We start from the raw sequence: 13,089 nt of genomic DNA on the forward strand, positions 1-13,089 counted from the left end.
AAATAGAACACCTGAGAATTACCTGGCCACTTCCAAGAGTTCCAGCTGTCCTCTGACGCAACCTAGAAGACAAATGACTTCTCTTGAGAGTGGCTAGAATTAAGGAGAAATCTTGCAATTCCTGGAACTCTATGGGTTGTGGGTTATATGAATGCTATCTCCATTTCCCCCTACTTCTGACATCTGAATAGCTTTTAGTGCTGGGCCAGATGGGCCATGCTCTTACTTAGCTATGGCAAATCAGGGAAAAAAACATACAAATAAAATATTCTACACCGTTTATATTTTTAAGTTTCCACTCAGTTTTCAGTCATTGCTTGGACCCCTGCAACATTGCACTACTTTGGCTGATTATAGTGCAAACGAATTGTTCCTTTTGAGAAGAATTTTCTAGCACAGCTGTCAGATTGGTTCAGTCGATTGTCTAGTTTTAAACATCATGGCTACATATAGTTAAAGCACTGATGCACAGCTTGGCCAATTTACATGAAGCTGGGGATACTACCCACAGGGCCTGAAATGTTGTGAATGTGAGTGGATAAATGAAGGAAAGCTTTGCCTGTAAGCAATTTGCATTGCCATAAAAGCTCAGTTGATATTAACAAACAAAATGCTAAAATAAAATAAAATAACCCCATATTCCACTTGCACTAAAGACATATAAAAGTGGGGGAAGTATTACTTTAGTTCATTCTGGTTGTTTTTCATGGCTTAACAGTTTGACAATGAGAATTTTGTTTTTTAAAAGTCCTTGTGTATGTCTAGATTACCAGTCATACTGTAATCTCAACTTTAATTACAAATACGTAAGCACAGCATAGCTGAATCAAACGAGAACTCCTTCAATAAGTCTGAATTGGATCTACTGAGAGTACATCTTCTACCAGACTTTACCCCTCCCTGTTAAACTCTCAGCTTCTTTAATCAAACCGTAAAACTCCTGTTTCCTTGCACTGAGCAATGGTATCAGTCCCATCACCCTGCAGCTAGATTTCCTATTGAAGAGAACATAAAAACCATTAAAGGATCATTAAAGTTATTTTGACTTGACCTCAGTCATTCATGCCCTAGTCACCTCTAGGTTGGGTTACTGTAATTCATTCTATGCTGAGCTGTCTATGAAGACAATTCAGACAATTCACTTGTTTCAGAATGTGGATGCCAGGGGGTTGGCTGAAGCCCAAAGATCTGAATACATTACTTCAATCCTTTACCCGGTTCACTAGTAACAACTTGCTGTTGGTTTTGACCTTGAAAGTCAAGGTATGGCACCAGGGCATGTTGGGCACTGTCTCCACTTTGAGAAATGATTTGAGAACTTTGTGGGACCCAATTTTGCATGAGGAGTGGCAAGTGGAGTCAAGAGAGAGGGGCTTTTCAGTTACAATATCCAGATCATGGAACACCCTACTCAGGGCAACATGCTTGGCCCAACCCAGATGCTTTATTCCAGTGTGCTTCTAGTTAAACATTACATTTTTTTAATGTTTGCAATTTTATTATTTTACAGTTTATTTTATCTGTAGCTTTGTTGTTTCAATTTCAGGTATCGTAGGAAGGTGGGGTATTATTATTATATGTTTATTTTGCAGGGATTTGACACTCATTTTTTAAGTACTGCTGTCACAACCCCAAGTAAAACCATAATAGTAGACCCATTCAGAGAAACCAGACAGCTAATCTCAGAGCAATCTATTACAACTGGAGGTCTTATGTCGAAACAGGGCCCTATCTCAGAAAAAGTTCTACAGAGGTGCGAAAGATGCAGAAAAGGTCAACCAAATTAATCAAAGAATTGGTGAGGGGGCAGTTTCCCTAAGAACAAAGAGTCAAGAGTTTTGAGCTTTTTAGATTAGGGCACAGAAAGAACCATTTACAGCTCATGAGTCAGATTTGCACCTGTCCACCCTTCTGAGGCAAAATGGATGTGGTCAGGGGCAAAGGGGGCATGGTCTGAGGGAAAGGGGGAAAAGACTGGGGCTCACGGTAGGCATTTGAAAAACTGTATACTGTATGATGCAGAAAAGTAGACAATGTTAGTAATTCAGGGTAATTCATTTAAACTGATAAGCAGTAGATTCAGGAGAGGCAAAATCATAGAACAATTCTGTGACAAAAGGCAACCAGCCATTATGGAATTTATTGCCACAAGATGTAGTCATGGCTTTAAAAGAGATTTAGATAAATTAGTGCAGGTTAGGTCTACCTGTAACTATTAGTCATGGTAGGTTAGTAGCATGTTCAAGCGTGGAGACAGTACTCCACAGAACATGGAATAATGGTTGACGTTTTATAATGTTTTTAAATTTGGCTGGAAGCTGCCCAGGGTGGCTGGGTGTAAAATAACAAGAACAACAACAACAATATTATTATTTTAGTATTTGGGGTGGTGTGAGGGTGGGGGATACACAGAATAGCAGATTCTGGGAGCAGGTGGAAGAAAGTATGTTGTCTTCATGCCCTGCTTTCTAGAGACATTTGACTGGTTATTGTGAGGAGAAGGCAGACACAAGAAGAAGGGTCCCTGGTGTAATATGCCAGTTCTCTCTTTATATCAACTGCCCTAGCAAGAACATGGTCTTGACAATAACAACAACAACAAAAAATGTTGCATTTCCTAAATAATTGCATACTGAAGCTTGTGAAATTTTTGTTGGCTAAGAGTCAAAGTCTGAACTCCTATACAGTGGTACCTCTGGTTACGAACTTAATTCGTTCCGGAGGTCCGTTCTTAACCCAAAACTGTTCTTAACCTGAGGCGTGCTTTCGCTAATGGGGCCTCCTGCTGGTGCTGTGCCGCTGGTGCATGACTTCCGCTTGCATCCCAGGGCAAAGTTCGCTACCAGGGGCATCTACATCCGGGTTAGTGGCGCTCGTTACCTGAAGCGTTCATAAGGAGGGTGGTACGTAACCTGAGGTTCCACTGTACACACTTATCTAAGAGAATGTCCCATTAAATTCAATAGCACTTACCTCTGAATAGACATGCACTGGATTGTGCTGCATAGGATATCCCAACCATCACATTTATTATCGCTAGTTTCTGTTTCAAGTAAAGAGAATAATATTTTAATAGCACATTCATTGCTCATTTATCTTAATCATGACAAGCTTTAACCTTATTTAATTTAAACAAACAAACCAGCATAAAATCCAGGAACCTTCTTTAATTTGGTTATGAGAATTGGCCGTGAACCTTCTTATGGCAAGATTTTTGTGCACTCAAAAACTATTTCATAGGCAGAAAATCAGCCTACAAAGCTTTATTTCTGGAAGCGTGTGTGTGTGTGTGTGTGTGTGTGTGTGTGTGTGTCTAAATTTGCTGTATTTCTGTCTGCTGGCCAGCTATTAAAGGCACAGAAATCTGCAATCACCTCTGATACTATTGGTGACATGGTCATTATTCTTATCTCGGTAGAGTATGAGACTCTTAATCTCAAGGTCATGGGTTTGAGATGCACATTGGGGACAGATTCCTGCATTGTAGGGGGTTGAACTAGATGTTCCTCATGGTCCCTTCCCACCCTACATTTATATGATTCTAGGATACTAAATGTAATGTATGGGGGCTGCATAAAGGTAGTCATATACTATATACATAGCAGCCTAATATCCATATACTTCAGAGTAAGGATGCAGGTGGTGCTGTGGGTTAAACCACAGAGCCTAGGGCTTGCTGATCAGAAGGTTGGTGGTTCGAATCCCTGCAACAGGGTGAGCTCCTGTTGCTCAGTCTCTGCTCCTGCCAACATAGCAGTTTGAAAGCACGTCAAAGTGCAAGTAGATAAATAGGTACCGCTCTGGTGGGAAGGTAAACGGGGTTTCTGTGCGCTGCTCTGGTTCGCCAGAAGCGTCTTAGTCGTGCTGGCCACATGACCCAGAAGCTGTACGCCAGCTCACTCGGCCAATAAAGCGAGATGAGCCCGCAACCCCAGAGTTGTCCATGACTGGACCAAATGGTCAAGGGTCCCTTTGCCTTTACCTTTAAGGACCTCTGAACTCAACTCGACTTACTTCTGAGTGGACACGTATCAAATAGTGTGTTTTAAGTTGCACAGAATGCTAAAACACACACACACACACTTCTCTCTACCCCACATTAAAGGCAAGCTACCGATATTTTCTCAGCTTCATATCACTGTGTACATTTGCTTTCCTATGTAGGGAAAGGGGGCTTAGGTCAAAACAACAAACTTCTTAATTAAGGCTGCTATCCAGGTTGCACCCTTGCTTGCAGGTGTTAAGTCCCATTCAATAAAGTGGGACTTGTGTTAAAGCAAGCAAGCAAAGAACCAGGTTTCACAGTGGCGATCGCTTTATTTTCAGGAATAGTATACATAAAATAATAAGGAAACCCTACGAAAGAGGAAGCGGGTGGGGGGGGGGACTCAGAACAGTGGTTCTCAAACTTCTTCCCTCTGAACCACATTTTCCCATCAGATGTCAAGGTAGTAAAGAACTACACAACTTTTAGAAGACATCTGAAGGCATCCCTGTATCAGGAAGTTTTTAATGTTTGACGTTTTATTAAGCTTTTATATGTGCTGGAAGCCACCCAGAGTGGCTGGGGAAACCCAGCAAGGTGGGCCAGGTATAAATAATAAAACTAATAACGAAAAAATATTTAATAATAATAATAGTAATATGCTCATGCCGCACTAAATTTTTTTATCAATAAGAAGTACATTGGGAAACAAAAAGCAACAACTCCTAGCAGTGCTTGATTTTGAAAAGATGCGTATTCCACATTCTGCGAATATTTATGTGTGTATGTGTGTGTGTGTATACAGAATGGTACCTCTGGTTGTGAACGTGATCCGTTCCAGAGGCTCGTTTGCAACATGAAAAGAACGCAACCCACAGTGGCGCGTCTGCGCACATGCAGGTTGCGACTTGCCACTTCTTCGCATGCACATGACGTCGTTTTGCGTGTCTGCGCATGCGCGACCAGTGAAACCCGGAAGTAACCCTTTCCAGTACTTCTGCGTTGGCGTGGGACGCAACCTGAAAAAACGTAACATGAAGCAAACGTAACATGAGGTATGTATGTGTGTGTGTATATACATATATATGTGTGTGTGTGTGTGTGTGTGTATAATAGAAACACACACACACACGTATATATATACGTATATATACACACAGAGAAACACACACATGCACACATATATACATACGCATGTATAGTACAGTATAGTATAGTGAAATGTTTAAACGCTTCTTTGAGCGGGTCCCGCCACACCTGCCATCCTCTCCTGCCGCACCTGCGCGGCGCTCCGCACCCTTTGAGAACCACCGCCACGGAACGGACTACATTTCCCAGAAGGCTTTGCCCAGTAGCAGGCTCGCTTCTGGATTGGTGCTCCTCGGGGCCCAATCAGCACGGAGGAGAACGGCGTGGATAACGGCGTTTCCCAGGTGCTTGTGGCGGAGACTGACGCGCCGGCGCCCGTTGGAAGCCATGGCCCCGTCACGGCGCCTCGCGCCGCACCTGCCTGTGGGGAGCAGCCTCCTTCCCCCCCTCCTCCTCCTCTTCCTCCTTTGTGTCCAGTTCGGGGGAGGCCAGAAGAAGAAGGAGGTAGAGCCGTTCGCTTCTCTCCCGTTTCCACGCGCCCCACCCGCGCGACCCTTCTGCCTCCCTGTGTGTGTCAAGGGGGGGAGGGAGATAGCTAGGGTTCAACACACAAACCCCTCCAGCTCCCTTTGTTGATGAGTTTAATATATTCTCCACCTTCCCCCCTGCAGCTCCTTTGTGTTGGTATATATATATATATAATATCCTTTTCTATTTATTTATTTGTTTGTTTATTTGTTGTCTTCTATTTACAATTTTATTTATACAATATGAATGCCCACATTTAAGATTTCAGTATTAGGTTTTGTTTATAGCAATCATTCACCCCCCCGCCCCCCTTCTCGCTGCCTCTTCCACCCACACAGTCATCCATCCCTCTGAGGGGCAACCATAGGTTGGACCAGTGGCGTAGCGTGGGGGGTGCAGGGGGGGCTGGCCGCACCGGGCGCAATATCTGGGGGTTAGGGTTAGGGGGCGCAAATCCATGGGTTAGGGGGTGCAAATTACTTGCCTTGCCCCGGGTGCTGACAACCCACGCTACGCCACTGGGTTGGACATGTGGGAAAGATGTGGGAAAGATGGATCCTTAAGATTTCTAGAAATGCCTAGAAATGTCCGTTATTATGCTATGTGGGGTTTGTGTGTGTGTGTGTTTTTGTGTGTTGTAAGCCGCCCTGTGATCTTTGGATGAAGGGCGGTATACAATAATAATCAGTGCTTTTTTCAATAATAATAATAATAATAATAATGATGATGATGATGATGATGTTTAGGGGTCCTCTCATTTTGACTCAAGAAAATCACCATTTTATAGTTCAAATTGGGGAAAATACACAGCTAATGGAGAAAAGTACAAAGACTCACAAAATGTTTAGGGGTATGCATTCTCCTGCGTCCCCCCACCGAAAAAAAGCACTGATAATAATAATAATAATAGGAATGTGGAGAAGGTTGAGTGTTTGCCTTGCTCAGGACTGCTGATCAAAAGCTGTGTGGCAGGTGAGAATTCTACCACTGAACCACCAATGCAAAATTTGTAAAAGATAAGAGACATAACTAGTGTTTAAACCCAGAACCTGTTTTCTTTTGTTTAATATATTTTTGAATTAACAAAAAAAAACCCACCCCTCAAAAATGTTGTTAGATTGTGTAAGCAAAATCAGTTCTACATCTCATATCCCACAGCTTGTTTTATCGATGGAACATGTGGTGTTAGAGTGGAGAAAAAGAAAAGTGGCTCTGAGCGTGTGATGAAAGTCTCTTCTGACATAAACACAAGCACCTATTTGGAAATAAGCGGAAAGGAATTCCTGATCACACTGTGTGATTTTCACATGGCAGGAGCATCCTTTTAGGAATTAATTGCTGCTTTGTTGTTGTTTTCCTTCCTTTCTCCCTTGTTCTTTTCCTCACTATGTTTTGATACCACCTGTGACATTTAAGCCCACCTTAATCACTTGTACAATTTCCTATTAGTTGGTCATTGTCGTTACATTTGTCCCATATATACACCCTCTCCTAACTGCTGCATAGTGCAGAATGTTATATATTGAAATAGCTGTTGTGGTTAAATTAATATCAGCAATAATTCTGCCTCTTAAGTTTTCATAAATTAGTAGTATATCCAGTGCTGCAGTTGGAGATTTCTGTAATATGGACCCTTCCCTAATCTTTTTGCCATCAATACATGCTTTTTCCCTTCTCCATTTAATGCCAGACATCCAGTATTATCCCCTGAAAAACGGGGGAACCTCCTGTCTTGCAGAGATAAAATAACACTTCTGCACTTGGCTTGAATTAACTGTCTCTCTATCTTACTTACTTGATTATGTTATTATTATTATTTTATTTGCATGTTTACCAAGAAAAAAGGTAAAAGTGAATTAAAGAGAAGAAAAAATAAAGATAAAAATATAATATACAAATGATAGTAATAACACAGATAATAACATTAAATCAAATCAGAATCAACTATGAATACCATGACCATCAGTACATGGGTCTTAAATTATACATATAAGTAAGTATAAGGCCTTCAGATTTTCAAATAGGTATCCACACAAGATTGATGCTTACGTTTTTGAATGTAGCCATGGCAATAAGGTCTTCAGACAACTGCATAATAGACAGTAGGTCTGCATCCTTCCACGGTTATACTTCAAGTCTCTTAGCCACCATTGGCTACTGATTGGGATTAAACTCCTTGCTTTATCATTTAACATGCATAGAAGGGGTGGGGAAATACTTTATATCAATGAACCTGGGTTAATTATTCTGAAAACTTTTAACTTTCTGGCTTTGTAGCATGTATTCAGTGAGTAATGCCTTTTGTGACTGGACAACTTCTAACCAGTATATGAATAGCTAGTATACAACAACACTCTGGAATTATTCATAATATATAAATATTGTGAGATGAAGTTTGTAAATCAAGAGATTTTGAAGTAGAATTCAAAGTGTTCTACTTTGTGAGCCTCGTAGTCAGTAAATGTCTTCTACCCTATCCTTTGTGATCACAATATGCTGGGCACATGATTTACACCCAAACAAACTATTGTAATTTGTTTGAGATAATGAGAAACACTGTAGCTGCTGATCTTAGCACTTATGCAATAAAAATGTGACAATATGCAACCCTGATGCTTATCTGCAGCTTGTACTAATAATAAAAAATATGTGTGGCTAGCTTTTATACTAAATGAACTTGTAAACAAATTTGCAACAGCCTGCAAGCCCTCACCATTGCTTCAGCAGCTGTCTGTTCCCCATCAGGCTACTGCTGCAAATAAAGGAACGCTGATGTATTTCGGATCAGGATCTTTAGGAAGTTTTAAAATGATTTTTCCATTGCTTTATGTATTGCAGCACGTGTGTCTCTTTCTGATTCATCCAGGGGTTTTTTATGAGCCAAGTGCTGTATTTCATGACTTCAGTTGTTAAGAGTTAACCAGTAGAAAGTGAGTCTCCTGAAATTGGTGCTATTTCTGAGTAAAAATGGCCAGAATAGTAAAGTGTTGAATTATTTTAATTTGAATCTTTGCTATAAACCAAGTGGGGTGCCATTTGCTTTTACCAAAGTGTGGTCTGTAAGCCTTTACCTGCTTAACCTGGGAATAGCCCCATTGAGCTTGGTGGGACTTATTCCTGTGTAGGCATATCTACAGGTTTGTGCTGTTAGAATTAGATTGGAGGAAAAGTAGAAATGGAGACCTGAGTGCATCAGTGGAAAAGGGGATCCTGCCCTTGTTTGGTTTTATTATGGCTTCTGCTTCTCCTAATAATAATAATAATAATAATAATAGTATTATTTATACCCTGCCCATCTGGCTGGGCTTCCCCAGCCACTCTGGGCGGCTTCCCACAAAATATTAAAATACCACAATACATCAAACATTAAAAGCTTCCCTAAACAGGGCTGCCTTCAGATGTCTTCTAAAAGTCTGGTAGTTGTTGTTCTCCTTGACATCTGGTGGGAGGGCGTTCCACAGGGAAGGCGCCACCACTGAGAAGGCCCTCTGTCTGGTTCCCTGTAACTTGACTTCTTGCAGTGAGGGAACCGCCAGAAGGCCCTCGGCGCTGGACCTCAGTGTCCGGGTAGAACGATGGGGGTGGAGATGCTCCTTCAGATATACTGGACTGAGGGGTGGGACCGATATCCCTAGCCCTTATCAGGCTGCCTTTTAGTCAGCACTTAATTCAGAGAGCCATGGTTCAAGACGATTACTTGGAAAGCAGAGCCCTTCCTCCTGCTTCATGTGGCTTGTGGTTGCCTTTTCCCTCTACTAAGTAATTGCGGTCTGCCTATACCTTCACTTACTCTTTCTTCTGCTCCAAGGCCTTTCCATAGAAAGAGGTTCTGGAGCTGTGCTCTTAGGAACATAAAGAAGAGCTTGGCTGGGTCAGGCCAAAGGGCATCGTCCTATGGGAAACCCACAAGCAGGACTTGACTGTAACAGTACCCCCCATGTGTGATTCCCAGCAACAACTCTTCAGAGGCATGCTTCCTGCATTGTAGCTAGTAATGATTGATAGGCTTATCCATTCCTCTTTTAAAGCTGTCCAAGTGGTGGGCCATCAGTGCACCATGTGGAGGTAATATCCATAGTTTAACTAGGAAACCCCAACTCCGATTAAGACCTGCTTCTAAGTCCCAAAAAGTTAAAAAGGTGAAAAGCAAAGGGCAAAGGACTAGAATTGAGTGAGAGAAATGAGAGGGCAAGATTGCGTTTTTAAAAGGCTGTGTAAAACTTGTGGAGAGGCTAAATAAGAAGATGTTGACATGGGGAAGAACTTTGTGGGAAAGGAAGAAACTAACAGAAAGAGATAGATATGCTGGGATGAGGATTGCATGGGAAAGAAAGGGAGCATGAACAAAAGCACGACAGAAAAGATAGAGAAAAGAAGAAGCAGAGGAAAAGAGGGAAGCAGAATTAGCAAAAATAATAAATTTTGGGTGGCATACATTGCATTGAATCTAGTCACATAGTTCTATTGTAAGTCATGTTGTTCATGTTTTAAAAGAAAATCAGTGTAGGCACAGAAACGATGTAAGAGAATATATATATATATATATATATATATATATATATATATATATATATATGGGGGGACATGAACCGTCTTAAGTAGATCTTTAGTCCTGCAGGAAAGGGAGGGTGTGTGCTATGAATGTGCTGGAGGGGGTAAAATAGTCTCAGTATTATTTTAGTGTATTGTTTGATGGACTAAGGAAAATGAGACAGCAGCCAAATCTTGCTGCTGTACCACCAAAATGTAGATAAGTTGAGCTTATTGAGTTTGAAGGAACAAAGTTGGGGACAGAGGGTGTAAGGGAAGGCAAATGTCAGGTTGTATACAGAGTGCTCCTCATTGGAGGAGGAGATGCTTGCTTTGTGTTTTCTTCAGCAATCCAGGTGGCTAGTCATCAAGTCATTTTTGTTGTTGTTCCTAAAGCTCACCCCAGCGCTTTAAGTTTAATGTGAACTTCTTCACTCCTTACATGGATGGGGTGGGTGGGGAAAGAGAGACTGTATCAAAACTTTCTATTTTACTGGACCTAGAGGTGTACTTGAAAATCTATCCTCCTCTCCCCCTTCACTCATTAGCTATGGATACTTAATTGGCCTTCAAAAGCTTTGGAACCCTTCCTGGTTTTTCTGGTGGCTGAGCCAATTCTTTATTCAGTTCCTTAGAGATCATGGGGCGAATTGCATCTGGCCTTGGCGGTCTGATATGCCAGGTTCTATTTTTAATGTGTTGATCTCACCTGTCTTAGTATTGAGAACAGAATTTGTTTGCAAATTGCAATAACACAGTTTGCATGTTTTTACAAAGAATGTTACCACACTTGTCTTTTATGAACCCTATGTGTTTTGATTCTTTTTCTCACGAGGAATGGTGCGCTACACTTTCACTTTCTCTTCTTTGAATTAAAATGCATTGCTTGAAAGATGAAAATGATAACTGAGGAGGCTACCTTTATAGCATTGGCATGGAAAAGTTTGTGATCATCAGTTTCATGAACTTTCTCATGAGTGTTACTTGTGGAACAGATGTATTGATGACATGGATGTTGGAAATTTGTATTTCCATTTTAATTCAGCTGTTTTAATAAGTAGTGGTGATATCTGACTGGTTGAAAAGGTAACCTGTTAATTCATATTATAGTTCGGTTGAAATAGCTAGGACAACTCCATGGTAGGTACAGTGGTTATAGCCAAAGAGACAATGTGTACATTGCAAGAAAGGGTATGTTCGAGAAATGAAGTTTTAATGCATTTTGCATGAGGCTCCATTTGTGGAGTCTGGATGCCTTCAGGCATGGATCTCACACATTTTCTTCAAAAACACAAATTGTGTTCCTGTAAATCATTTGATCTATTGCACAAAGTGTGCTTTAAATCAGTGATGCTCAAACGACATGTTGGGGCATATTAGGGCCAAAGCATGTTTTGAAAAATTAAGCAGTTATATTTTATGCAACCATTACTCTAAGGCTGTTGTAGGAGGGTGGCCTAGTTACATTAGGGAGAGGAAGTAAGAAAGCGCTGAAGTTTCCTGATGGCAACCTTTTTAATTGACAGCTGAAGAGAATCTCTGAAGACTCTTCATTGCCTAGAAAGCACTGGGTAAACAGGGTGGGTATGGTGCAAAAGGATGTCTGGCCTTTATTCTTGAAACTGACTGAGAAAGTAATATGTGTTTTTTGAGCACTGAGAAGAGAATGCCTCCAATTTTAATCCAGAAAAAAATGTGCTCTCGGTATCAAGAAATGCGACCTTGAACATTGCCAAATAGAAGCACAAATTTCTCCTCTAAGGCCCTTTCTCTCTCAACTCTGCTCCTGTATTTGGACTGTATATCCCATCAGGCCCAGATAACATAGCTAGGGGCTGGGGATGAGAGGAGATGATGTAGTCCAAAACATCTGGAGGGCACCAGGTGGATGAAGGCTGGTCTAGACCTTTATTTTCTGCAATGCAGTTGATTCAGTGCAATGAATTGCCTCATCTGCTTTCCTAGCCATGCTTTAGGCCGTCTGCATGTGGAAAGTATAAACTCTGGAGACAAAACACTCCTTTGAAAAATGCAAAAGGCCTGTGATGCTACCTCCAGATCTTCCTTCCCTTTAGAAAAGAGAATCAGGCTGAAAATGCAGCATGTGCAGAAAAATATCAGGATCAGCCTTTAGATCAATTTTGTCTTAATTGTGCTAGATTTGACTCTTGGCCAGGGTGGTACTAATGGAGAGCAAATGAATGTAAAGTAAGAGCAGAAAGGTTAAGGTGTCCTCTTTTGCATTTTTGGACAAAGTTCAGAAGATGCTTGCAGAGATTCTTGGTGAAAGTAGCCCTGGAAAACAAAATAAGTGATGTCTGTTATCTTCTGGTAGAGGAATCCCTAATTTTAGATGTGGAACTATTTCTGTTGTTGTTAAAAAAAAATTCTATACCACCCTTCATCCGAGGATCACAGGGTGGTTTGCAATATAAAAACACAAAAATACAAACCATAATAAACAAAAGCAACACAGAGACAAATGTTCTCTGGAGGAAATTTGCCTCTCTACTTCGCACCATATTGCCCTTTGTACAGGCTATCTGACTTCTTACACATACCATTTTGAAATACTTCAGAATATATTTATGAACTAAGGTTAGGAGAGTCTGTTTCCTGGTGTACAAAAGCTTTTGAAAAAACCCTGCAAAGTAAATATTTTAAACTAGGGGGTAGATTGGGAAGGAGCAGAGAATGATAGCACTGAAGTAAGCCATATAATATTTCAAACATACTATTGACCCTACTATAGAGATGGGTGAACAGAAAGTGTGTTCATATAATGGAACTTAAAAAAAAACCAACAACCTTTAGTTGAACTATACATTTAAGAGTGATGATGAGAGGGAGTTATTTTTCCGCAATACACTTAAGCTGCTGCTTGCACTTCTTCAGATGACTAAATAAATTTGCCAATATATTGTGGATTTCTTTAATTTACCTTCTTGTTTCCTGCC

The 13,089-nt window shown here is 41.0% G+C and overlaps 1 protein-coding gene and 1 long non-coding RNA gene across 2 annotated transcripts in view; one reads left to right on the forward strand and one right to left on the reverse strand.

Moving 5' to 3' along the window:
* LOC128420721 (uncharacterized) overlaps nucleotides 1-5,342 on the reverse strand; it is a 32,197-nt gene extending 26,855 nt beyond the window's left edge. The window contains exons 1-2 of the long non-coding RNA XR_008332099.1: nucleotides 5,243-5,342; nucleotides 2,974-3,043 (exon numbers count right to left, since the gene is read on the reverse strand). This is a non-coding gene — a long non-coding RNA (uncharacterized LOC128420721). The remainder of the gene's footprint in view (nucleotides 1-2,973; nucleotides 3,044-5,242) is intronic.
* Nucleotides 5,343-5,383: 41 nt separating this feature from the next.
* Nucleotides 5,384-13,089, forward strand: part of TUSC3 (tumor suppressor candidate 3) — a 126,106-nt gene continuing 118,400 nt past the window's right edge. Inside the window, exon 1 of the mRNA XM_053402546.1 lies at nucleotides 5,384-5,578. Within this exon, the coding sequence (XP_053258521.1) occupies nucleotides 5,462-5,578 (117 nt within the window). The 5' untranslated portion in view covers nucleotides 5,384-5,461. The remainder of the gene's footprint in view (nucleotides 5,579-13,089) is intronic.

This window comes from Podarcis raffonei, chromosome 9 (assembly GCF_027172205.1).
Source record: "Podarcis raffonei isolate rPodRaf1 chromosome 9, rPodRaf1.pri, whole genome shotgun sequence".
Lineage (NCBI taxonomy): Eukaryota > Metazoa > Chordata > Lepidosauria > Squamata > Lacertidae > Podarcis > Podarcis raffonei.